Source organism: Callorhinchus milii, unplaced genomic scaffold (assembly GCF_018977255.1).
Source record: "Callorhinchus milii isolate IMCB2004 unplaced genomic scaffold, IMCB_Cmil_1.0 Scaffold11, whole genome shotgun sequence".
NCBI lineage: Eukaryota > Metazoa > Chordata > Chondrichthyes > Chimaeriformes > Callorhinchidae > Callorhinchus > Callorhinchus milii.
In genome coordinates this window covers 12967487-12994374 of record NW_024704752.1, presented here as the reverse complement: position 1 = coordinate 12994374, position 26888 = coordinate 12967487, and the positions used below count along the sequence as shown (strand labels likewise).

The 26888-nt window shown below is 41.7% G+C and overlaps 3 protein-coding genes across 3 annotated transcripts; 1 reads left to right on the top strand and 2 right to left on the bottom strand.

Moving 5' to 3' along the window:
* Nucleotides 1-1115: 1115 nt before the first annotated feature.
* On the bottom strand, nucleotides 1116-8750 carry LOC103173414 (single-pass membrane and coiled-coil domain-containing protein 1). Its single transcript, XM_007886067.2, has 3 exons — nucleotides 8519-8750; nucleotides 5298-5447; nucleotides 1116-2557 (listed from the first exon to the last, which is right to left on the bottom strand). Exons 1-3 carry the CDS (start codon nucleotides 8650-8652, stop codon nucleotides 2113-2115), a joined length of 729 nt encoding a protein of 242 aa, XP_007884258.1. The 5' UTR covers nucleotides 8653-8750; the 3' UTR covers nucleotides 1116-2112.
* Nucleotides 8751-12483: 3733 nt separating this feature from the next.
* LOC103176256 (galactose-3-O-sulfotransferase 2) lies at nucleotides 12484-21850 on the top strand. Its single transcript, XM_042339248.1, is given in 4 exon segments — nucleotides 12484-12488; nucleotides 18450-19449; nucleotides 21073-21660; nucleotides 21662-21850. Coding segments are annotated over 4 exon segments (1782 nt in total).
* Nucleotides 21851-23815: 1965 nt separating this feature from the next.
* Nucleotides 23816-26642, bottom strand: aqp12 (aquaporin 12). Its single transcript, XM_042339256.1, has 3 exons — nucleotides 26051-26642; nucleotides 25360-25491; nucleotides 23816-24498 (listed from the first exon to the last, which is right to left on the bottom strand). Exons 1-3 carry the CDS (start codon nucleotides 26640-26642, stop codon nucleotides 24260-24262), a joined length of 963 nt encoding a protein of 320 aa, XP_042195190.1. The 3' UTR covers nucleotides 23816-24259.
* Nucleotides 26643-26888: the final 246 nt, after the last annotated feature.

Here is a 26888-nt window from a genome sequence, read left to right as displayed (position 1 = left end):
CCGCGCTTGTCCTGCGCCTGCGCGTTCCTACTCCCCCACACACACCCCCCCGCGCTCGTCCTGCGCCTGCGCGTTCCTACACCCTCCCCGCGCGCGCACCCACCCGGGCTCGCGCTGCGCCTGCGCGTTCCTACCCCCCCCCCACACACCGCGCGCGCACCCACCCGCGCTCGCGCTGCGCCTGCGCGTTCCTACTCCCCCCCTCTCCCGCGCGCCCACGCAACCCCGCGCTCCCACTGCGCACGCGCGTTCCTACTCCCGCCCCTTCTCCCGCGCGCCCACGCAACCCCGCGCTCACACTGCGCACGCGCGTTCCTACTCCGCCCCCCCCCCTTCTTCCCACCGCCCCCCTCCCCTGCCCGCTCCCACTGCGCGTGCGCACTTTGCCCAGAAGGCGATGGTGGTTTTTGTTGGGGATGTGGTGTTTTCTTTTGGTGGGAAACCGAATTCAACCGAAACACCGCCGACTGCACCGCAGTTGACCGGACGCGCAAACTGCTTACCTTTGATTACCGGAAGCGGCCGCGAATGTAAACCGCTCTCGGGGAACCCTGTGTTCTTTGGGGCCGTTTGTGTTTGTGTTTGTGGGCGTTTTGGGGGCATTTCCACCTCACGTTTTCGGTGTCTCAGCGATTTAACTTTAATGATAACAGTAACAGTGATAGTGATCCTCGCATTTGAGGCGGAGCTGTTCGCGTCTCCTCGAGACGTCTCGAAGCGCTTCACGGAACGGACGGTGAAGGGAACTGACCGTACACTCGCGGGCGGAACGCGGCGGCCGATCGCGCGCGGCACCGTCCCCCCCAAACCGCCGTGGGTCCGTCCCCCCAAACAGCCGTGGGTCCGTCCCCCCAAACAGCCGTGGGTCCGTCCCCCCAAACCGCCGTGGGTCCGTCCCCCCAAACCGCCGTGGGTCCGTCCCCCCAAACCGCCGTGGGTCCGTCCCCCCAAACCGCCGTGGGTCCGTCCCCCCAAACAGCCGTGGGTCCGTCCCCCCAAACAGCCGTGGGTCCGTCCCCCCCAAACAGCCGTGGGTCCGTCCCCCCCAAACGGCCGTGGGTCGAACACGACCCATTTATCATTGGTTTTTTTGGAGGGATTGTTTATTGGGCTTTACTTTTAGTAAACTTTACACTAACGACACTGTTGAGATTTAGAAGCATTTTTATTAGGGTAAATATTAACGAATCGCACACTTGTTTAAAACACTAAATGCAAATAATGACCCAAAACATTATTATACTGTTACCTCCATTTATCATTATTACCATTGCATTAATTCTGTCTTTTTTCCTGTTTTTTCTTATTATCCCTTGTTTCTATTTTATCATTTGCTTTCTGTTATTTTTTATCTCTTTTTTTACTGTTATTTAATAGTTTTAACTTTATTATATAAATAAATTTACTCTTTTTTCCCCAACAGTGGAAATGTAGTCTAATGGATTCGCCTCTCCAGCAAATACCTATTGTCAGGAGGGACAAGTCAATTAAAACCAAATTGGTCAAGCCCCAATTACACGGTGTGCGCTATAATTAGATGCTGTGGTGCTATTCCTGTCTCTGATATCTTAAACTAAACAAAATGGGGCCTGATGAGATGTGCTTGAGAATGTGCAGCGATGCAGAGAGTAACAGCAGAGATTGTGGCTGATACTACATTTTTACACACACAAACTCCACAGGATATGTGGTTTCTTTTGGTGTTAAAATCAGATATATTTATATTATGTCTGTGCCCTGCATGCCATCTCTACATGTAGCAAATACGCACAAGAGTAAAATGTGCACCAACACTAGAGAGAAAGAAAACTACATTTCATCCAGGAAGCTTCAATGTCCCCATGAAATCAAAACTAGAATGATGACATGTGGAATTTTGTTTTTGTTTGGTTCACCTATGTTAATACTTAAGTAAGTGGTTGTGGTCCACTTTTCAAATTCTATTAATGGGATCCGAGAAGAAAGGGCACTGGTATACTTGTTTTACAGCTTCCTCTTGTCTTTTACAAAGATCCAACAACAGAATTTATTGATAAATCAGAAAGGATAACATTACAATGAGGAAAGTGGAGTCAATGCCCAGTCGAGCTGTAAATGAACCCTGAATCCCCTTCATTTTGATTTAGTTGCCTTGAATTTCTTTCTTGCAAGGACTTTCTTATCCACAAGTTTAACCGTTTTCTTCTTCTCTGTCTGCTGCACAACATGGAGGAGAACCTTGTTTAAAACGCGGCTGTGTACTATCTTCTTTATTAACTCTTGGACGTTCTGCACGTAATTCTCTCTTTCTATGGCCGGGTAATAGTGAGCTTCATGGCAGTAAGTCACGAAGAATGAACACAGAAGTTTTACATCATTTTCCGTCAGACCCTGGTCCTGAAGCACATTTACCCACACAGCTTCAAGCGTTGGGTTCAAGGCTTTCTGTTTCAAGATGGAGGTCAGTGTTGGCAGTTCACTGGCAGATTCTGGCAGTTTCTCCAATACACAAGAATGTAAACGTCGAAGTGCATCCACAATATAACTGAAGAACAAGTTGACTTCTACTGGCAAGAACCTAAAAGATGAAAGAGTAATTTCTGCCCAGCTGTATCTTTTAAAATACTTTTATTGAGCCTTTAGTTCATTTTATGGCATTGTTATTCAAGCAATTTAATTTTTGTCTTGTTTTGTTTCTCTTTATAGTAACAATAATAATGCTTGCATTTGATATAATGCCTTATCACATCATCAAGACGTCTCAAAGTCCTTCACAGGATATACTGTAAAGTGGATTGGCCATGTATTTTGTTGGCGAAATGCGGCAACTAATTTGTGCATAGCAATGTCTCACAAACAGCCTTGGAATGAGTTACCAATTTTTATTATTTTTTTTATTAATTTAAATTTTTTAGGTTTATTTCCTTCTCCTCATACGCTGGGCCAATAGAAAAGTGCTTTTGCAATTTTTCTGCAGAATCTGCTATAAACAGCATCCTCCGCTATTAACCCGCTAAAGAAGTAGTTTCTGACAAAATACTGCAAATGCTGGAAATCTGAAATAAAAACAGAAGTCACTGGGAATATCCAGCAGGTCAGGCAGAAACTATGGCTAGGGGAAAATTAATTAACATTTCAGGTCGATAACCTTTCGTCAGAACTGGGGGATGTTGGAAGGGAGCCGATTATAAGGACAAGCAGAGAAGGGGATGGGGAAAGAAAAACAAAGGAAAAATTTAGGTGAAGGATAGAAGATGATGAGATCCGAGGTGTTGATGGTGCAAGACAAAAGAACAACACCAACTTGCAGTTATGTAGTGCCCTCTATGCAGGGTAGCATCTCAGAGCGCTTAAAAGTTGGCGGAGCCTGACTCCAAGCCGGGGGGAGTGGGAGGTGGTCAAAAGCACGGTCGAAGAGGAAGGTTTTCAGGCGGGACTTGAAAAAGGGGAGAGGGGGGGTGAGGCGGAGGGATTGAGGGAGAGTGGTCCAGGGTTTCAGGGCCTAGTGGATGAAAGAGTGATCTCTGATGGAGGGTGCGAGGGACGAACAGGAGGCTGATGCCGGTCGAGCGGAGGCGCTGGGTGATGGATTCGGGAGTGAGGAAGTCGGAGAGGTAGGGAGGTGCCAGAGAGTGAAGGGATTTGAATACGAGTGAGAGAATTTTGATGTCAAACCGTTCGGTGATGGGGAGCCAATGGAGCTTGGCCAGAACTGGTGAGATGTGGGTATGGAGTTTGGTCCGAGTAAGTATGCAGGTGGCAGAGTTCTGAATAAGCGGGATCTTTTGAATAGTGGAGCTGGGGAGACGGGCGTTTGAGTAATCCAGGCGGGAGGTGGCAAACGCATGCACGAGGGTTTCGCTGCATTTGAGGTAAGGTACGGTTGGAGGCGGGCCATGTGGCAGAGATCAAAGAAGGTGGTCCTGGTCAGGGACCGGATGTGGCGGAGGAAGGACAGCTGGGGGATGAACCGGACACCTAGATTGCACACTGGTTCAGTGAGTCTGAGGGAGAGCCCAGGGAGGTTGAGGAGTTCAGATCCGCAGAAGTGAAGACATTGACGTGAGCCAAGGAGTATGGCTTCCTTCTTGTTCACATTCAGCTGCAGGAAGTTTGCACTCATCCAGGCTCTGATGTCTGCCAGACAAACTGATAGAACATCAGTGGATCTGGAGTTGGTGCTGGAAGAGGCAAAGTAGATTTGTGGGTCATCGGCATACATGTGGAAGTTTATCCCCATGTCTGTGGATGACATCACCCAGAGGGAGCATATAGATAAGGAAAAGAAGAGCGCTAAGGATGGAACCCTGAGGTATCCTGGGGGTGACCGGGCGGGTGCGGGAGGGGAAATGATTTGCCAAGATGAATTGGAGGCGGTTGGCTAAGTAGGACTCGAACCATGTGAGTGCAGTCCCACTAAGGTAGATGAGGGAGGAAAGGTGGTGGAGGAGGATGTGTGGTCGACTGTGTCTAATGTGGCAGAGGGAACCCTGGTCACAGATAGAGAGGACGTCGTTGGTGACTATGACAAGCTCTGTCTCTGTGCTGTGAGCAGGGTGAAATCCAGATTGCAGGGACTTGATGAGGGATTGGAGAGAGAGGTGTGACCTAAATTGACCTGCAACAATGAGTTTCAGAACTTTGGCAAGGAAGATTAGGTTGCAAAGGGGATAGTAGAATGAGAGATTAGAGGGATTGAGGGTAAGTTTTATGAGGAGGGGTGTGACAACAACGGTTTTCAGTGGGAGTGGAACAGAGCCTGAGGAAGAGACTGGTTGACCAGCTCTGCCAGCAATGGGGAGAGGAGGGGGAGTTGAGTGACCAGCAGCTGGGTGGGGAGGGGGTCGAGGCAGCAGGTGGTGAACTTCATCCAGGAGGGAGAAATGGGGCAAAGGAGTCTAAGAAAGGGTAGTGGCAGGAGCCGTGGCGGAGGGGACAATAGTGGGAGATTATAGAAAGAAAAGATGCATCTAAGACCCAGAGGACGTGTGAATGGTTATAGAAGAGGGGAGGGGGGAGGCAAGGCTGAGAGAAGATGGGAGCTGTGTTTAAGATCTGAAGTGGTTAAAATCAATGTTGAGGCCAGAGGGCTGTAAGGTACCCGGGAGCCAGATCAAGTGCTGTGTTTCAAGCTCGCGTTGTGCTTTGTTCGAACAGCGGAGGAGGCCATGGACAGAGGTAACAATGTTTTGCAACAATGTGTTACTTCCTCATGTTTAGTTTTTATCAATGAAGTGAAAAAATGTAGGTTGGCAGGAAAATGTACCTCAATAGCTCCAATCATCCCCCAAATGCCTTGTACACATTGGTCCAGTTACCTGTCCTCCAGCAGTGATGACCACATCTCATCCTCTCCAGCTTCACTTGCAAGGTTTTGACAATAGGGTTGAAAGCGCTGAATGAGTTCTTTTGCAATGATGTCCAGTTGCTTATATTCAACAACCAAATCGTCTATTTTCTTCTCCAGCCTACGTGTGAAACACAAGAATTGCAGTCATGGAAACAGAATATCTCATTCAGAGATTGCACATCATAACAACAACTTGTACTTATATAGCACCTTCTACAAAGATAGTGTGGGACACCATGGAGGAGAATAGAGTGGTCAGTGGTTTCAAAGGCAGCAGAGAAATCAAGGAGACCGAGGAGGCAGAGGGAACCCTGGTCGCAGACGGACTCCACAAAACATTGTGGAGTCCTGTAGCTCAGTAGTTAGAGCACTCACTTTGCAAGCGAGAGACCTGAGTTCAATTCCAGGCAGAGGGCGAAACCTTGGGCAAGTTTCCTTACTCCACACAGAGCCTAATAATAATCCCTCCAAAACCAAAAACAATAATAAATTGGTCATTTTCAATCTACGACTGTTTGTGGGACATTGCTGTGTGCAATTGGCTGCCGCGTTCGCCCACAAATATACAGTCAATTCACTTTACAGTGTGTTCTGTGAAGCGCTTTGGGACGTCCTCCCGACGTGAAAAGAGCTATATCAAATGCAAGGATTATTATTATTATATTAAATGTCAGTTGTCACTTTGACCAAAGCTGTTTCTGTGCTATGGGTGGCACAGAAACCCGATTGGAGGCATTCGTGAAGGGAGCGGCCAGAGAGGAAGGAGCTAAGTTGGAAAGCAATGACTCATTCCAGGACCTCAGAAAGGAAAGGGAGGTTGGAGATGGGGCAGAAGTTTGAGAGCAGGGATGGGTCCAGGGAAAGTTGTTTAAGGATAGGAGTGAAGCAGAGGCATATGGGGAGAGAAGAGCAGAGTGCCAGGTATAGTGTTGTTAGATCTCATTATAATGTGCTGATTTGGATCAATAAAACAAGGTCCTGTGTTCCAATGAGTCATGTTAAAGTGAAGCTGGTGATCAGCACTTCTGAATCATTATGTCACCGTTGATGTTACCATGTTGCAAATAGATGAAATGTGCAGAAAGCTGTCCAGCTCAGTTGCTACGAAGCGTTATATCAAATTCACGGGTTACTAATATCCAACACCTTACTGGGCTAATATCTCAGCAGATCCTACTCATTGATAGTGCACGTCGGTAGCTCACTCTTTCTGCCAGAAAGCAAACGGACGATTGTGTCGTTGATACCGTTGCTGCCCACCTGTTCTCAATGCCTTGAATCTTTTTTCTGTAGGAGCTCGTTTCAGACAAAATGCCGGCGTAATACTTATTGATGTTCTTCTTGAACACCTCCATTCTCTAATAGGGCTGCGTAGGTGTAACCGCAGGTTGCAAATCTATCCAAATCATACAGTGACTTTAGCCTTTCAGTATTGTGACATCACTTCAGTAAGATTGTTTCATCATCTCTAATGGGAAGGAGTGAGCGAAGAAGGTACCAGTCATGTCAGGGCAAGTAAGATAAGGAGTGAGCAAAGAAGGTACCAGTCATGTCAGGGCAAGTAAGATAAGGAGTGAGCAAAGAAGGTACCAGTCATGTCAGGGCAAGTAAGATAAGTGCAGCTGCTCTCACAATGGAAACAGTAGGATGTGACTAAGGTTACAGGAGGATGGGTACAATAAGACAGGATAGGTCCTGTCAGGATAGGTACAGTAGTTGGGAGAGTTCAAGTTGGGATAGGAACAGTAGTACAATGTTTTGTGAGGATAGCCTGTTAATGGATGCGCATTATATAGTTCACCAGCGTTTAGAAATGTTTAACCGAAGGGAAACTGCAGGCCCGAATACACGAGCGAAAGAAATCCAGGTTTGTTGGCAGCTTGATCCTCGAGCATCCCTCAGGTTCAAGATGGTAAAAAAGATCTACACGCTATACACTCAGCACGAGGATAACAAGTTCACGGCGTGAATACACCACACTCGCATCTGGGGATGGTGGAGCAACAGTGACTCTTAAGACTATCTTGAGAGACTATTAGTAAATTGTGTGCACTGTTTGAACCCATCAAGCACTGCTTATCAGTGGCTGCAATGGGTCATACAACCACCTCTCAGATGCTGTATGTGTGATCACCAGAGGAGTAGGGTTCCTAAGAATAACAACGTCCCTAACATAATAATAACAACAAAAAACAGGCTGATGCTCGGTCTCACATTTCAACTCCATGTGTTTTGTTTTTCGAAAAATGTGAAAAATTATTTTCTCAATTTGTCGGGTTTTTTTTTTCAAAATTGCAGGATGGACCTGAAAAGGAGAACTCGTAAAAAGAGGGTAATGAAGGGAACAAGAAGACCGAGGATTAAAACATGGAAGAATCCTATTAATAGGCAGCGAGATCTACAGTGTGCCAGCACCTGACCCATAGGTTTATTAAAGGATTGCTTCGTGTATTACATAATAAGAATAATAATAATAATCCTTGCATTTGATATAGCGCTTTTCACGTCGGGAGGACGTCCCAAAGCGCTTAATTAATTAATTACATTACATGTATCACGTTTTGTTGATGTTTACAGTTCTGACCATTAAAAAAAAACCTCTTAATGATGTTACACGTAGAAGTGTTGTGAAGCTACTTTCAACAAATTTTGTGTATGAAATAAAACAGAGTAACCCCCCCACCCCCCCCCCCCCCCCCACACACACACACACACACATACAAAGAGATATCAACCTCATTGATGAGTGTATCTGGTTGCAAAACTTCGATGGATGCCTGGTTCCTTACCCCTCTGCCAGCTCTGCTGATGCACCAAGGTATTGCCATATTACTTCCACTGCTGAGTGTTCAGGAGGAGAGTGAGTGAGTGAGTGGGTGAGTGAGTGAGAGATGCTCTGTGTTCCTAAACCTGTTCCCTCCAGGTATGAGATCTCTCAGGACAGTTCGAGCTGTCACTGGGAGGAGGAATCGGATTGCAGCTCCTGCCCAGGGGTTCAGAACAGCAGAGGAGGAAAAGCAACTCCTTTGGAGGAATTGTATTGTACGGTGATGCAGTCGTGGAGTTATCTGTTCCACACAGTGCGCGCATTTGGATCAGGACCTCGACGCACGATCCGAAAACGCATAAGATGGATCGCATTCTCGGTACCTCTCCTGTAACTCAGCAAAGTTCCAGTGTGCATCGTACCTGTCTACCCTGTGGCCGAGAAGCTCCATGGACACTTTTTCGGATGCAGCCTTCGCCTCTCCTCTCTCTGTCTCCCCTTCCCACTCCCCCGACTCCGCTGCACCTCTGACTCTCTTCGCCTCCTGCCCTTCCATAGCCCACACAGCAATGCAAAGAAATGCAATGCAAAGAAAATTCAGTGCACAGCCCAACTGACCAGTCTGTGGCCCAGCCCGACCGATACGTGAAGTTACTGACTATTATAGTACACGGGTTTCCGATGAAATGGGCGTCTATTTTAAACTGTGGCAGAAAATAGAAAGAGCAGTAATCCACCGAGAGTGTGAATTGGCACCGTGTCTCCTGGCGTCAAATATCTCCTTACACACGTGCATACATATTGCATTTTATCTATATATATATATATGTATATGTAACTTGCACACTGCACGTTGATTAAGCTGTGCATTTTTACGCCAAAGAACATGCGTTCGACGGTCGGCGGTGATGACATGAAGGCTATGCAATGAATTGTAATATTCAGTGCTGAAACCCGATCGTGTTGGCTCAGGCAGTTTATAATTAAACCGATGACATCCAACAGACACACTGGTGCTGGCAATCAAAGGGCCATCGCAGTTTTGTCCCATTTATGACAGCATTCAGCCACCTGGGAGCACAGCCATCCACATGCAACCTCTCCATCACAGGGTCCAGGGTCTGTGAGCAGTGTGTGGTGTGGTGTAAAGTCACCTGTGTTTAGATCCCTCGAGCAGTGTGTTTTACAGTCTCCCTACACTTATCTATATCAGTATTCAGACACTGGAAACTGTATCCTCTACCAAAACATATGCTTCTTTGCATTCAGTGGCATTGAAGTCACCGAGACCTGCATGTGAGTTTTAGAAACACACCCCTGGTTTATAATCGCAAAGACTGCTAACCATGTAATGCAATGCAATGCAATACAAAATTACATTTGTCATTTTCACGTCGGGAGGAAGTCCCAAGGCGCTGGGCAGTCAAGGATTCTTACCCTGTGAAGCAGGTCCGTACGTATCTGAATGAAAATATGTTATTTTTTTCCTGCGTGACCTTTTGCTTAGAAATTGTATGATTGGGACAGAGTTGAGCAAAACTGAACCAGAGACACAAAGATGTTGGAAAAAAAAGTCGCAATAAAGAATAAGAGCAACAGGTGAGAAGCAGAGGAGAAAGGGAGAAAAAAACTGACAAATCTAAAGTCCCTTCAATAAACACTTCAGACTTTACCCAACTGGAGACTTAACCAAATAAGCCATTGTACCTCCAGGCATCACAGCAGAAAGAAATGTAACACCCGACCCTGAAGCTGAAGCTGATTTGTGTCAAAATAATTCATAACTCATGATCTGTGTTTTCCATTATATGTCCCCACATTTATGCGCCAATCCTAGTTTTCTACTGTGAAAGTTTCCTCACTTGATACTTAGGTTGGAACTGACCAAACTCATTTCATATAGGACTATGAACTTTTTTGAAGTCACCTTGCTAGAAAGAAGAATTGTGGTGTGACCCTATCCATCAGTACTCGTCTCTCCATGAATCTGTATATCCCTCCTTTTATTCATGTTAAGGACGTATGAGAAGAAAAAGAAAGTAGCTAAAGTTACCTCTGCAACTTTTAAACACAATTTCTCTGATTAATGGTTTACGCAGATTAATGGTGTGACTTTGTTCTCAATACTGATATTGGAGGAGGTATTTATCACCGTTTTCTTGACTGGTCTCTTTGTATATAAATCTGTAGTTCTTGAAATGAAATGAACAAATGTGTCTGATCCATTGTTCCTATTGAGTAACAGACTGACATGTTTGTTCCCTGCATTTGTTTGTATATTCAGTGAGAAGAATAGCTGTTGATTTAAAGGTCTTAACCTCCGCTCTGTGTTAACTTGTCCATGCAGGAAAGACTATTGTTAGGAACCCAAAGAAGCATCCACCTCTACGATTTTCCAGAGTTATGGGATTTGACATTGTAAGGCAGAGACATTCCAACCGGAATTAGTTACTTTCATATCCTGTTTCTTCAATAGCAGAAACATACAAAAGCTTTCATTTTAATATTCCAAAGAACTCACAAAGAGTAAACTCCATTTGAGAGAAAAAAAAACTTCACGAAGATCTGACTTCACTCATTCAAAATGAATGATATTTATCATTTCTGAGATTTATCAACTCAAAGCTGAGACACTTGACTATAAAGATAAATTAATTTAGAAATGACTTTATTGTTTTATTTTAGTGCTTTGTAACATCTGCGTAATATTTGTGTTACATTTGTCCTGTTGCAATTTGGCTTGTAAATAAAACTAAAAGTTACTATAGTTTGTAAACTGATCTGCAGTGTGGTTTCTGTCATTTGAAGACTATCAGTGTCAGTGATGCTATTATAAAATCAGATTTGCCAACAAAATACAGTCAGGTCACTTTGCAGTATGTGAAGTGCTTTGCTTTGAGATGTCTCAATGATGTGATAAGGCACTATACCAAATGCAAGGATTATTATTATTAATTGGTAGTCCTGGGGGCAAACTTCTGCAAGGGCTGAGGATTGAAAATATACAGCGTTTAGATCTAGGATATGAGGATTTGCTTTTAGTACTACGTTTAACCAATTTTATCTATTTTTAACATCAGGAATTCTCCATGGAGATACATGGATTTTTCATTCATATTACAATTTCTGTTCGTACAATGGCATACAAGTATGTACAGTTATGGACTGAGTTCAGCTGTCAATCCTTTGTGGGGAGTAAACCAACAATTATTTCTACAGTAGTTACAACACATTGCAGTAGCTGATATCTGGAGCCTTCCTCCCACCTGGATACAGAGACAAATGCTTTCCTTTCCAATTCAGTAATCTGCGATCCAGTTATTGCGGCAATAATCATATAATATAATGATCCTTGCAGTTGATACAACACCTATCACATAATTGACACTTCTCAAAGGATTTCACAGGATATACTGTAAGTAATGTGACAATGTGTATTTTGTGGACAAGCACATCAGTCAATTTGCCAAAAGCAGTGAGCCACAAACAACCATGGAATGAGTGACTTGTTTTGGTATTTGGGGATTGTTGGCCAGGACACCAGGATAAACTCTCCTCGAATTGGACTATTGAATCTTTAACATTCACCTGGACAGACAGATCTATTTAACAGTTCTCCATATGTGAAGACAATTAAGTAAGTAGCCCTTTCTCACCTTCTCTTCCAAAAGGATCTCTATGTATGTTGGTTTTCTGTATCTTGGCCAAGCCAACATTCTTCATGAGTGATCCCTGATAATAAGTGATGATAGACTGTTACGAATGAACATAACTATCTGAGTCAAAGACGATGGAAAGAGACAGAGAATGTACTCATGAGAGAAAGGTTTCTAGTCTAAGATTAGAATCCCACTGATTAGATTTTTTTGAAGAAGCATTTGGTAGACAAATGTTGCCCTCTGGGGTTTGTATTGAGAAGGGTAGACGTACAGAACGTGAAGCTATTATATACGAAGCCCCTGCAGAATCTCGCAGAGCTAGGGGGGAGTGAGGCCATGGAGGGCTTTGAAGGTGAGAACCAGGATCTTGAACTGTATTCTCTGTGTGATGGGGCTGATAGTGTCACAGAGCCTGGTGCGGGAGAGGAAATGGACTGCGGAGTTCTGTATGATATGTAGCCTAAGGAGGGAGGAGTTGAGGAAGCCAACAAGTAGGGAGTTTGCATAGTCACAAGAAAGATTGCCAAGAGGACAATTTGATTAACTGATTTGCCTTGACAGACACAGAAGGTAGGAAAAGAGGAAAGTTCCTAACCGAAAATTCTAAAGAAAAAAGGGCTAGAGACCAGCAAAACGTAACTTCTGAGAGAAACGCAGTGAAGTGGGGTCCACCAGAGACAGATTTAAGAAGAAAGACCAATAAACTGTGGGAAAAGTGAAGACTCACAATGAGGTAAGTGGCGAGAATCCTGGCTCAGAGTTTGTCACACTTGATGTTTTCTTTCTCAGTTGCTTAACTTTAGATAGAAGTGCTACTACCTGTTATGTTACTTTTCTTTTTTGTACAATTATTTGTCCAGTACATAGTTTTGGTCAAAATCTTCTGGATTAATAGGTTTTTCACTTCATAGCTGTTAGTGGACATTGCTGGTAAAAAGTCTGCTGTGTTTGCCTACAAAAACAGTTATTATATTTGACAGTAGTTATTTGTGAAATGCTTTGAAGCACTGGATTTATAAGCCACTATGGAACTACAAGTTGTTTCTTGCTTTCTTTTTTACGAACCTCATATGTGGTGAACTCTAGCCCTAATATATAACTTTTGTAAAAGTGGAAAGAAAATAATGAAAGTGTTTTGTTTATAACGTTTTTAAAATGCATATTCACAAATGTTTGTGCAAAGTTCCCTCAATAGTTGGTAAAGACTCTGTCGGGTATAAAGCTGAGCAAATAAATAGATCAGGAAAGTCCAGATTCGATCCCTCTTTGTGGTGAGCTAGCTCATATCCAGGGAAAGCATTAAAGTTGACCTCAGTATCCCTAAGTTAGAGAGGAAAATAAATCAGCAAGTGTCCTCACAAGAGAACTTGCACATCAGGATCTGAGAAGAAATCAGGATTAGGCTCAGCTATAACAAACCTTAACCAACGCAGCCGAAACCCTCGCCCATGTCTTCGACACGTCCCGGCTGGACTATTCCAATGCCTTCCTCGCTGGTCTCCCCAACTACACCATGGACAAAAGTAAATTAATCCAAAAGTTCACTGCCCGGATAATCACCTGCACAAAATTCCGTACCCCCATCCTACCAGTCCTTGCCAGGCTCCACCAGCTCCCAACCACTGAACGGATTGATTTCAAGATGCTCTCGTTCGTTTTGATTGTGCATACAGTCCCCATTCCCTCTTCCCCTGGCTCAGCATCAGACTCCACTACTGTCAAACTCTCCGTGATGTTACCCCACGTGAAGGGCGCCATATAAATGCAAGTTGGTGTTGTTGTAAGGTTGCAGAGTATGCCAAACCTTACTGCCAAGACTCACACATGGTCACTTAGAATAATTACATTTGTACAACGCCTGTCACATCAGAAAGACATCCCAAGGCACTGGACAGTCAGGGATTTGGACCCGAGCAAGAATATTGGGCTCAGGGAGGGTGGAGAGCAGGGAGGGTAGGAGGATGCCTGAAAGCTTGGTCGAAGAGGAGGGTCTTGAGACGTGCCTTGAAAGAGGCAAAGGAGTGAACGAGGTGAAGGGAATGTGGGGGCAGAGAGGCTGAAGGCAGGAACATGAGATGAATGCTTGGATGAGGGTTTCAGTGGCCTGAGGGTTGAGGCTGTGGCGGAGTTGAGTAATATTGCGGAGATGGGGGAAGGCAGAGCAGGTCCTGGCACGGATATAGCATAGAAAAGGCAGTTGAAGGTCAAATAAGATGCCAGGATTCCGGACTGGCCAAGTGAGGTGGAGTGGATGATGATGCTGCCAGTGCCCGAGGTGTGGAGGCACCGACAGGATCCAAACAGGAGGGCCTCGGTCTTGTTGACATCCAACTGTAGAAAGTTAGTTCCCATCAAGGACTTAATGTCTAAGAGATTCAACATGGAAGGTCTCAGTGTAGATTTTTCCTCCAATTGCCTGAATCGCTGAAACAAATAGTCCTCCGTGTTTAAAAAATGAATTAAAAAATGACTCCTACGCAGCACATAGATACTAAACAATTTGAAGTTTAAAATGTGCACAGCATACTTTCAGGACACAATAATTGTTTTGTAAATGGAAGACATCATCACATAGAGAAATAAATGTGGTCCGCTAATCTTTTCTTGGAAAGGTTGAAATTTTGAGGATACTCATTTGCCATTGTGTTTCACATTGATGTCAGTAACACAATCTACTCCTCTCTGTGTGATGAAATGCCAGGCAGAGATATGATATTTCCTGAACTAAATATCCAAGGGCAACTGAAAAACTTTGGCTACACATAGCAAATACGTAGCAGTTATTCTGTAGGCCTGATTTTGAAAAAACTATTGATGATTACATATAGTTTTGCATTTTGTCTATGGAAGGTGTACTACTATATAATTTATAAGAAGTTATTTTGTATTAATCCAAAGAAAATAAATTTGGGTACACTAGAAGCAGGTTGCATACATCATAAGTTTTAATTGAAAAAAGTTTAACTGTTCATAAAAAAACAAGATTACCTCTTAATAAGATTCTTTCAGGGACAGTGCTGTTTTTAAATTCTTGTTAGTCTACCCTCTGTGAAATCTTAAATGAACTGTAAAAGATCGTTAAAGTTTCGCCCAGAAAATACAGTCAATCCACTTCACAGTATATCCTCTGAAGCACTTTGAGACTGCTCGACGACATTATAAGCTGCTACATCAAATGCAAGGTTTATTATTATTAAAGTTTCATAATGGCACAACTCTCAACACACTTTTTCAAAATCTGTTGGACAAAATGGTTCAGGAATTTGGGTATCACAAGAGAGGTTTGGATGAAGAAGATCCTTTGGTCCTTTTCATCATATCCTTTCAGAATACTCTCCCAAACTCCCACCACAGCATTAAACTGTTTCTTAAATGACCAGTGTCTGGGCTTTGCCAGCCTTTCTGCTAACCTATTCCAGTTCTCGATTAGCTTCGATGAAAAGAAATATGTCCTACAAAATACACAGTCAATTCACTTTACGGTATATTCTGGGAAGCGTTTGAGAAGTCTCAAAGATGTGATAAGATGTTATATCAAATGCAAGGATTATTATTTGTCTGGATTTAAATTGCTCTTCACAAGCTTGAGCCTGTACCCTCATATCCTGCTGCCTTGGAGTATCAGAATATAGGGTTTTGCATGAATTATTACAAATTGAAAAGCAAGCCAGAGACCAAAAGTTAATTGGATTGCTCGCTTGATAAGATTCACACAATGAAGAATGAGCCCTTGTCAATGGAAGGGAACTTTGGTGAATTCTTCCAAATCAAAGTATATACAATGTTTTGGAATTTAAGCTTGATGTCAGTACAGGTAATAACCAGGAGTCATTAAATTGAATTAAATTATAATGTTCAGCTGATATAATTTGTGATTGCTGAAATGATTGCCACAGGACATCAGTCCCATATGTCAAAGGCTTGACTTGTGCATGCTTGTAATCATTGTGAAAATCGGCTTTTGAAACACAATAATTTGCACCTTGGTTGTCATAGCAAGTTGCATTAAAGTGATAATTATCTTGACTGAGACTTTCTCTTTGCTGCAAAGCAGACCAGTCTGTGTAGCTGTTAGACCCCTCCTGCCACATACATATACAGTGTGTGAACACTGAATAAGGAGAGGAATGGACTTAGCGGCGATAGCCTCTCATCCCCATGGTTAAATAATCCACTGAGACCTGCTGCCCAGATTCACACATGAAGCTCCCACTTGGGTAGATACCAGATATAATATATATATTATAGGTATATGTATAATAATAGAGGATGAAGCTGCTAATGAAACTGTAACCCATTGTGTGTGAGTACCATCAGGAGAGGAGGTGAGAAAATGGGCAAAAAAATTAAGCACTATCCTTTATGAATTTTTGTTAGAAATACATAATCCTTTGAATGCTGCACCAGAAGTCTTATATGAGAATTTGAACTGCATCGGAAAATGTATAGAAAAATTAGATACTATTAAATTATTACCTATTAGTTTATTAACAATTTGGTAGTGAAATTATTGATGTTATGGTTATTCTTGTGGCTGTTTTGTACTGATTTGCATTTCAACAGAGAAGATACCGTGCGTTGCATGATAGGAACAGGACTCCTACATATCAAATTGACCTGCTAATTGCAAGCCCAAGTTCTGCACGCGAGACAGTGCTATTGGTTTGAAATGCTTGATATTCCTGGGAATTGGAAACAACTTGATGCTTATCTACCTCCTTTCAAAACCAACTACGTCCCTCACTGAGGGAGGCTGTGCTAGTTAAATAATGTCAAGCTTCCGCCGAGGTAAATGAGAAGGAATAGCACATGGTGAGCATAGACGCCGACATAGTCAAGTTGGGCCAAATGGTCTGTTTCTGTGGTGTATATTCTATATAATTCTATTTGCTTTCACATAGCAAAGCTTTCTCCTTCCACAATGCAAAGTTGACATTGTGTTTGAATATGTTCCGAGACCCTGCCCCGTGTGAAAGGGGCTATCTATGTAAGTGCAAGTTGTTGTGGTTCAATATACTCTTAATATTCTCTATTTGGAGCTGTTCGAAATGCTCACTTGATATAAAAGTTCAGATTGGAACTGGAGTCTCAGAACGCTCAGGAGGTTGCAGGGATTGGGAGACTGAGAGTCCTTGCTGGCGGTGAAGAATGCAGGAATAAGCCACTTGGAATTAAACACTTTAGTGTAACTCTCCTCACAACTACCCTCCTTTCTGTTGCTGTGAAATGTCAGTGTAAACTTAGAGCCTCATGTAAGAAGAATCATTTTCCATCGCTGTGATCATTCAATTCCAAAGAATAATCTCTTTGGACTTGATTGATCATAGGGATGGAAACATTTTAATTATATAAATCTTATACACATATATAAATATTATACACAAATTATATATGCCAGTGGACGTGTTTTTTCTCCATATGACTTTGAAACCAAAATTCACTGCAATTTTGTTCTAACTTGCCCACAAAATATGCAGCTAAATTCACTTTACAGTATATTCTGTAAATTGCTTTGAGATGCCTCGAAGACGTGATTAGGCTCTAGATCAAATGCAAAGATTATTATTATTAACTCACTCTTTGCCAGAAACTTAAAACTGTGCAAATTCCTTATTTCCTACAATTTCCGTGAAAAGGAGATTTTGTTTGGATTGTGTGTGATTGTACATGGACTGACAGCCACTTTGATTGGCATTGCCCTTTTTTTTTACAGAAACTCAAAGCATAAGCCAAAGCTTCAAAGGGAACGAATATGGTTGATTCTGGCTATCTTCACTGTCATCTCGTTCACCATCCAGATGATTGGATTATCCAAATATAGGTAAATTATTCCTTTTCATTGGAATAGATCACGCAGCCCAACACATTATTCAAATAAGTATGAATTTCTTTATCTATTAAAGAATCAGCTAATGACACTACATCTTGTGGGCAATTGATTAGTATGAAGGGAGAATGACAGGAGTCAATAAGGTGCAAGATGTAATCACTGAATTGGAGGATATAATTACAACATTTACAAACCTCAAGTTGGATCAGGGATTTAAGGAATTTACCCTTCCACCAAACATAACACGGTATAAATATAGAAAAGTTTCCCTAGCAAAAACATAGGATTAGGGTTAGATCTTGGGCATTGTCTCTAGCATAGAGATTTTCCAACAATCCTTCCGATAAATTGGTCCTTCACTTCATGCCGGTTTGTGAGACATTAAGGTTTGCAACTTGGCTGTTGAGTTTGCCTACAATTGTAAAGTGACTACACTTGACAGCGATTACATGTGAAGCATTTTGAGATGTTTCAACATTATCGGCTCTAAAACAAATGCAAGAGTATTATTATGTATTATATGTTCTCACTCTTAGCACTATTCTAAAGAGCATTGATCTGTGGTGTCTTACTGCACCTGTACTGGCTCAGGAAAGACAATGGTTAGCAACACCAGGCATCAATTTTGCATTCTCTGTTCACTGAAACAGTGTCAAGAAGGTTGAAGTGAAGCTATATAAATACAAGTTGTTAAATTGATTTGATATTTTCATTCTCTATTCATCAAACAACCATTTTAACTTGTTTCGCTCTGGGACGCTACCCTATGTGAGGGGTGCTATACAAATGCAAGCTGTTGTTTTTGTTTCCTCCGTTTCTGAGATGGTTGATATGTTTTTTTTAATGTCCGGTTCTTATTTTTAGGAAAGATGTTAAGTATCAAAAGCAGATAGTCGAGCCGCTACAAGAATATGATCACAATTTACAACTACATCAAGTAAACCCATTAGAGTCACTACTTTCAGCTCAGAAGGCCGGAGTCCACCAATCTATGGATATTCAGGAGAACCCAATGTTCAAATATACGCTTGATCAGAACTTTTATGAGAAGCAAACTAAAGAGTATCTTCCAGCCATACTTCTAAAGATTTTGGAGAATAAAAGTAGACAGGAAGCCTTTATGCCAAAAGATTTCCTTGAAAATGAAACAAAGAAATCAGCAAATTTGCAATTATTTCAAAAAGAAGGGAAAATGGCAATGAAAACCGGTATCAATAATTTGGAAGCAAGTAAGGAAATGCACGACAAGAAATTTAATCTAAACAATCCATCAGATGGCAGGGCTTCAGAAGTAGGAATCCAGGAAAGTCATCACAGTGAGTTCCATGATAGAATAGTAAAATATACAGGAAAGGAGAGCCTTATATCTTCAGGACTAAAAGCCCTAAAGCAGCTAATTCAGGACATTCAAGCAGTATCAAATCAACAAGGACTGGTAGAGGGAAAGCACATTCAGGGTCTACAATACGTAATCCCTCCAAACCAAGAATCGTGGTCGGCCAATGTAAAACGAAAGATGACCAAAGAACTATTTGCAGTGCCAACATTTGTCAGCGTCCCATCAAAGCATAATGACCTGAAAAAGACAGGTAGACGTGAAGAAGCACCAGCTTATGCACAGGCTTCCTGTAGTCCGAAGACTCACATCATGTTCTTAAAAACGCATAAATCGGCTAGCAGTACCATCCTGAACATACTTTACCGTTTTGGAGAAGCCAATGGTCTGGTTTTGGCGCTTCCTCGCAGGCCATCTTTCCAACTGGGCTACCCTAAATTCTTCTCAGCAAAGCAGGTCGCAGGCTTCCCCACAAAATGGAATCAGTACAATATCATGTGTAATCACTTGAGATTCTATCTGCCAGAGGTAAGACCATGAACCAACATGTATTTCTAATACAGGTATACTTGCACCCAAGGGCAGGCAAACCTGGTAATCAATATATAAATAATAAGTATAATCAAAATAAAGTAATTTCACTTTGACCAAGTAACTAAATTCAGGATCTGAGACCCTCTCCGGTGAACAGCTGTGTAGTTTCTGATCTCAGTTGTTCCACTGAAACAGTCCTTTTTCACAAAGTTCATTGGTTTGAGATTTTTTATTAATTTGTCTTTTTTTTCAAATATACTATACAGTAAACCTCGCATAAGTAGTATCAGTTGGGACCATACATTTAATATGATTTATGAAAACTATGAGTTATGTGAAATTTATTAATAATAGGGAATTCAACGGGACTTGGGCAGATATACGACTTAGCCGATTATACAATTTATACAGATCAGATTTATGCAAGTTTTACTGTATATGTAGTTTTAAAAGTTATAGTAAAGCTCTTAGTCTGGTTGCCACACAAAACCCTGATCAAGTTAATGCTGAATCTGAACTTTTGTCTTGAAATCAAAACCCTCATCAATGCAGAAGTGTCAAGTTATTGCTCTTCATCTCCCTCTAAATTGGTGTCAATGTAAAGAAAGGGAATCACTATCCCAAGGTGTTTTGGATCCTCAAAATCACTAACATGGAACAGTTGCTTCCTGCTTCACCCTAATATGTTCACATCATACCTCACTTGTCAAGCATCTGCCTTCTCCAGAAGTAGTTTTCAATCTTAGTCGTAATAATATATTGAAAGTATGACTAGATTTTGTATAATTGGTAATTCGACTGGATTTAATTTAATACTCACCTGTGTAAAGTGAAGATGATGAATATTCATGCCCGTCTCTCACAAACTGAATGCTAAACACTGAATGCTCAGTATGGCGCACCCCCTCTCCAATATGCACACACATGCACGCACTCGCCCTAACATTAAATTCAATCACATACGCTGAATGTTCACCACACAAATAACCAAACATCACTGGGTCCCAAACTATTCAACTGAATGCTATTCACCAACATAGTTATGCATAGGACCTTTGCATGAATGTTAAGTGCTCTGGGATGCTACCCTGCGTGAGGGGAGTTATATAAATGCAAGTTGTTATTGTTACCTGTGTAAATATCTAATAATAATAATAATAATCCTTGCATTTGATATAGCGCTTTTCACGTCGGGAGGACATCCCAAAGCGCTTCACAGAACACACTGTAAAGTGAATTGACTGTATATTTGTGGCGAACGCGGCAGCCAATTGCGCACAGCAATGTCTCACAAACAGTCGTAGATTGAAAATGACCAATTTATTATTGTTTTTGGAGGGATTATTATCAGGCGTGTGGAGTAAGGAAACTTGCCCAAGGTTTCGCCCTCTGCCTGGAATTTAACTCAGGTCTCTCGCTTGCAAAGCGTGTGCTCTAACCACTGAGCTACAGGACTCCACAAGTCTCCATCTAGTCTCATCCCGACTGATCATTTGTTAATTATGACAATGTTGTCTGAGAAAGCTAGATTCCATTATTAGCCTCACTAACATTTTCACGAAATAGAAGAGCACGGTTTGGAAATTGATTGTCTCAATACGATTTCCCTTCCCACAGGTGAAGAAGGTTATGCCTGAAGAGACGTTTTACTTTTCAATTGTGCGAAATCCAACCACTCTGATGGAGTCATCTTTCACATATTACAAACATTCTGCTCCAGCCTTCTACAAAGCTAGTTCACTCACTGAGTTTGTAAAGGATCCCTGGGTATATTATAACAATGCCGCTAATAACCACTATGCTAGGAATCTTTTGTCCTTTGACTTTGGATTTGATAACAATGCAAACTACTCTGAAAAATACATGGCTTCTATTATCAGTACAATAGAGACACAGTTTAATCTGATTCTGGTCACTGAATATTTTGACGAATCAATTATTCTTCTGAAAGAAGCCCTTTGCTGGGAGTTTGATGATGTGGTTTTCTTCAAACTCAACATCAGAAGCAATGCCACAAAGGAGCACTTATCTCAAGAAACGATTGAAGAGATAAAGGACTGGAATGCAGTAGACTGGAATCTTTATCTCCACTTCAATAAAACATTTTGGCAGAAAATTGACGAGACAATTGGGAGAAAAAGGATGCAGCAAGAAGTGGATAAGTTGCGGCAAAAGCAGACGGAGCTGATGAAAACTTGTCTGGAAACACGGTGGAGCTGTTGATGCCTCTAAAATCAAAGATAAGGCTCTCAAACCATTCCAGTTCGGCAAGGCAAGAATCCTCGGCTATAACCTCAACCCAGACTTGGATCACACCATCACGGTGAAATGCCAGCGTCTTGTCATTCCTGAACTGCAGTACACTAAACTACTTTATGATAAGCAGTATTCCTGATAAATAGTAGCAGGATAATAGTATATTGTTCGACTTCTGCATACACCAAATAACTCAAACCTTGATGAATTGAGGGACCAGAATTCAGCAGACAATCAGGGAGAATAAACTCGATAGCAAATCCGACAAAAAAAAGGAAAAGCCCAGTGTAAAATATTAAATACAGGAAACTCATCTTAAGAGACCACACATGGAAAGCCATGTTAGACAGATGTTATAGACTCAATAGATGTTGGAGATCTTGGAGAGGCATCAGAGTCCTTGGCAATATTATCTGCACCTGCTTAAAATCAACCCTACTGGTCCAAAATTGTTAGGAGCATCAAATACAGTATTAACATCATCATGTTTATTTTTAAACAAAAGACGCACTGGTTTATTCTGGAATGGATAGATTGATTGACACCTTATTCTACATCTAAATGTTGTGTGTTACTGGAAGGATCTCCTTCAAAATCCATCTGTTTCCAAGTGACCTGAAAAGCCTTAGAACATAAGAAAACAGGAACACGAGGCTATTTAGCCCATTGATTCTATCCCACCATTTTATTAGATCTTGGAAGAAATTTTAATTCCACTGCCCCGCTCTGTCATCATACTCTTCCAGGCTTCGAGACGAATTAGTTTTATCAAACATAATCTTTTGAATATCTGCAGACAGTGTCTTGGTCTGGATACTCTTATTGCTAATAATAATAAAATTTAATATAGCACCTCTCATGTCAGGAATGCCTCAACTAACATTAGTAACTACGTATGGTGGTGGGGAGGAAACTAGCCTTTTTTTTAAAATAAAGGGACTCTGATCCATAGTACTCAGATTTTGGTTCATCCAAATCTACTGGGCTCTTCCTTAGCTCATGTTCTTATGGTGTGGAGGGATAAATATAATTTGTGCGTTTGTGTGGCTAATGTGTATCTTATGTGTGTATATCTTGAGTGTATATATTCTCAATGTATTGTGGCTGAAATTGTTTTTTGTTGTTGTTCTGGTGTGCATGGTGCCAACTTTATTTTGACTGTTACAAAAATACGTAAATAAAAAGTATTTTAAAATAAGACAAATGAGGGTTTACAGGTTTTGCCAAATAATGCTTAAACACAATACGTGTACTTACATGCAATGAAAGAAAAAGGGAACTAAAGAAGAATTTAAGAACCTTTATTTTTAAAAAAACCTAAGCTTTCCTGTTGCAGATATCAGAATTTGGCTTCTCCTGTGACAATCTGCTTTTCCATTGCTGACCATATGGTACGATCTCTCCCCCTACTGTTGACGGTCAATTTCAACCTAATGAAGAAAATCACATTCCTTAGCTGGAGCAAAATTGTTCTAAAATCAATTGAGATTATAAAGCAGTTGAATTCTGAACGAGCTGTAGCCGTAAGCGGATTCTGTGTCAACCTGTAGTGCTAGAGGAAGAGGGATGAGCGAAATAAAGCAAGAAGAAAAATAAAAGCACTTAACACTGCAGGTAGTGACAACACACTATTTGCACTCTATCAAATTCCTGGTGAAGGTCGGATGGCATTTTTTTCTCAAGGAGAGGAATGTCGCCTTGGCCGTATTTTTCCAACCCTTTCACTCACATACGATTGACAGCATTCAGCTACCGACCCCTCGATTTACCCCTCTCCTGTTTTGATGCCTTCAATTCCTGCCATGAGGACAGTCCAGGAAATAAAAACATACCATCGTGAAGAAGAATTGTGAAGTGTGTTTTTATATAGATACCATTAATCAGGTGCGCTGCTGAGGCCTGAACTTATATAAAAAGGCTGATGATTCTTGATAACCTCCCATATTTTATTGCTACACAGTAACACAGACTCGTCAGTCAAATCACATGTTTATTTCACTGATAAATCAGAGCATTTTTTTTTGCTTTGAAACCAGTACAGAAAATACCAAACAAATTGGAATTTTCAGTTCATTACTGATTAAATGTTCCATTTCAACAACATTTCAGCAAAGCAATCTTAGGGAAAAATAGTTGCAGGCTGGTTGTATATTTACTGACATATTACTGGCCCCATATTACACGATTCTAATTGTTGCAATGTTGGATGTTTAATGAATAAGTAAACTGGAATCTCCCTCTGACCACTTAAAATTATCTTTCTCACAAACCCCACTTAATTCTGAACAGCAAACTCAAAATAAGTGTCTAGAAACTACTAACAAGTGTGAAATACTTGTGAAATAGTATAATGAACTGCACATGGAGGAGGTTTTCTGTCTATGTCAAACAACTGACTGACCCAAAACAAAAAGGTGTACACGTAGGGAGATACCAGTGGGTGAATGCAAGAGGGCAAATACAGGAATACATAATATCAGGGTCACTATAGAATGAGTATCTCAGGGTCACTAAGGTACAGGTCAATAACAGACCAATTAACCAATGATTATAACCACATAAAACACTGTAAACCGAATGGGGTGAATTTCACTCGTTTGTTTCCACCTCTGCGGTTATTTTCGAGCCTCTCGTCACCCTTTTCACGTTTCGTTGATTTATTCTCTCCAGCCTCTGGTGTCGATTTCCCTTTAGGAATTTTGTACTTGGGCTTTTGGGAATACATCAGATTCGTGGAGAAAAGGAGGGGAACGTTTCCGTTGAAAAGAAAGACAGCCAGAAACATTGCTGCAACAAGAGGAGATTTGCATGAATGAATTACCTGATCTCTCTGTAAACCAATGTAAGAGGTTTACATTGTTAAAGAGGACAAGGAGCTTGCCAAGCAGATTGATTATCCTTGATTACAGCAATCAATGCAGTGCTAACGTTTTAAAATCAGCTGTAAGCAGAACAACAACAACAAGATTCCATTTATAGAGCGCCTTTCACATCGGGAGGACGTCCCAAAGCGCTGGACAGTTGGGTCAGGACCCGAGCAGGGGGGACATGGTCAGGGTGAGTGGAGGGAAGGGAGGGAGCGAGGAGGGAATAGAGAAGGATTTCCTCCCTCCTCCCCCGGCTGTACAGTTCATTTTTCAGACTAACCCCATTATATTTTGTAAGCTGCGATTGCCGGTGTTTAATAAATCTATCCATTTGGATGTTTTTGGGAGGTTTGAGAGAAAACTTGGAAATACTTGTTTTTAGTGTTTCTTAATATTTATTTTGAACATTTTTTTCTCCTTCTACTGACATTTTTCCATCAAATCCAGTGGTACGGCTATTTGCACACACACCGATGGAGTGCAGCACTGTAATAGTTGTACAAAGCTAATCAGTCATACAGACTCCTGCTTATTAGGATATTGAGACAGCCAGCATTACAGTCACACAGAATAGTCACAGAAAAGATATGAATTCAGTAACAGCAACACAGAAAATGAAAAGCGACAGGGTCAGTAATGTAGACCCAGTAATACAAACAGCCTGATTCATTCACTCATTATCATATAGATGAATAGTCATGAAGATTTAACGGTGTAACTGCAGTTGCAATGGGTTCGAGTGCCCTGAAGTCTCAGCAATAAGAGGGTCGATGATACTCACCAACAAATGGACTGAGCCAGTAGACGGCCATGTATTCTGACCATGTGTTTCCAGAACAGTGGAACGTGAATGAGAAGGCAAGTGCTGGGTTAAACAGTGCTGCTGTGTACGGGCCAACTACACAAGAGACAAAAATAAATTCAAACCAGCAAAGTCTCCCTTTTGCTGAGCCAAAGTGCATGGTTGACACTGCTAGTCAATCTCTCCATCTCTGCAGTACGTACACATCATATTACTCTCAAATACAGGATACGTATTCTAGAGATGAATTTTTTAAAAAAAATAATCAATGGAGCTTCAGAATATGAGCACTAAAATGTCAGCAAGACCAATCTTATTGCCCACAAAGTGCATACATCCCAACTCCACCAACAGTATGACAACAACAACTTGCATTTATATTGTGCCCCAGAGTGCTTGACAGTGGGGGAGCGTGACTCCTGTACATATCGGATTGCTCATGAAGCCTAGGGTTGTTAAATATGGATTACGGTTTGGGTACTGGATTCAGAAGAAGCACAAACCCCATTTTTCTATGCACAAATGTAATACAATTCAGGATATATTGAGATCATGTGACAGGGATCCGATTGAGTGGAGTAATTCCAGTAGTGCAGTGATTTAATACTGCAGATATTTTTAATGGGGATAATACTAATTGGATTTGAGGGCTCACCTATGTACACCAAGGCAGTGATTAATAGGGCTTTGAAGATAATCCTGTATCCAACAATTGTTCTTTCAAGCTTCATCAAAACCAGGTGGAAAAGGAAGGCACAGATTGCTTCAGCAAAGATTCCTTGGCCAATTGATGTCTTGATGGATGAGCTGCAATCTATGGCCATCAGATTCTGGATGAGATGGAAATCTGTTAGCTCCCATGACCAGTAAATCTTTGCGACTATTCTCGCAAGCTCTGTCCCTCCGAATTGAGCAAAGAGCTTCACAATGCTGGCTTTCATAGAGGAATTGTAGCGGAGCAATTCTTGCATGGTTACCAAGGGATTAGCCTCAGCTCCATCAAACGTGGCTTCATGGATCAAGAAGAGAACAAACAGCAGTGTCGTAACCACATCAGTTCCATATCCGCCTCCCCAAGATCCAATTTCCACAAGCATCTCACGTTCAAACCAACAGGCAGCTAACTGGAAGCAGGAGACGAACTCCACCACCAAGTTGGAGTAGATGTGGATTGGCAAAAGTTTCCTGGAGATCCTCCTGACAAACTCACAAATGGCAATGACCATACAGAAATACCCAAATGAAACATTAAGTCCAGCCATGTTTAGGGAAGAAATTTTCTGTATGATTGTCTGGAACACACCTGATACAGGTCTGTAGGATGGAGTGTGGCTCAAAATGCTTTTCAGTTTTTTTTAAAAAACAGTCTTTGGTAACGTGGCATTTAGTCTGACAGCAATCAGTTTCAAGGGCACTAGGATTAAATACACGTGTACAAGAAAAGCAGCCAATCAATAATCAACCAGGCATTTTGCACTGAAAGCCAGTCTAATTCTCTAACTGTAGTT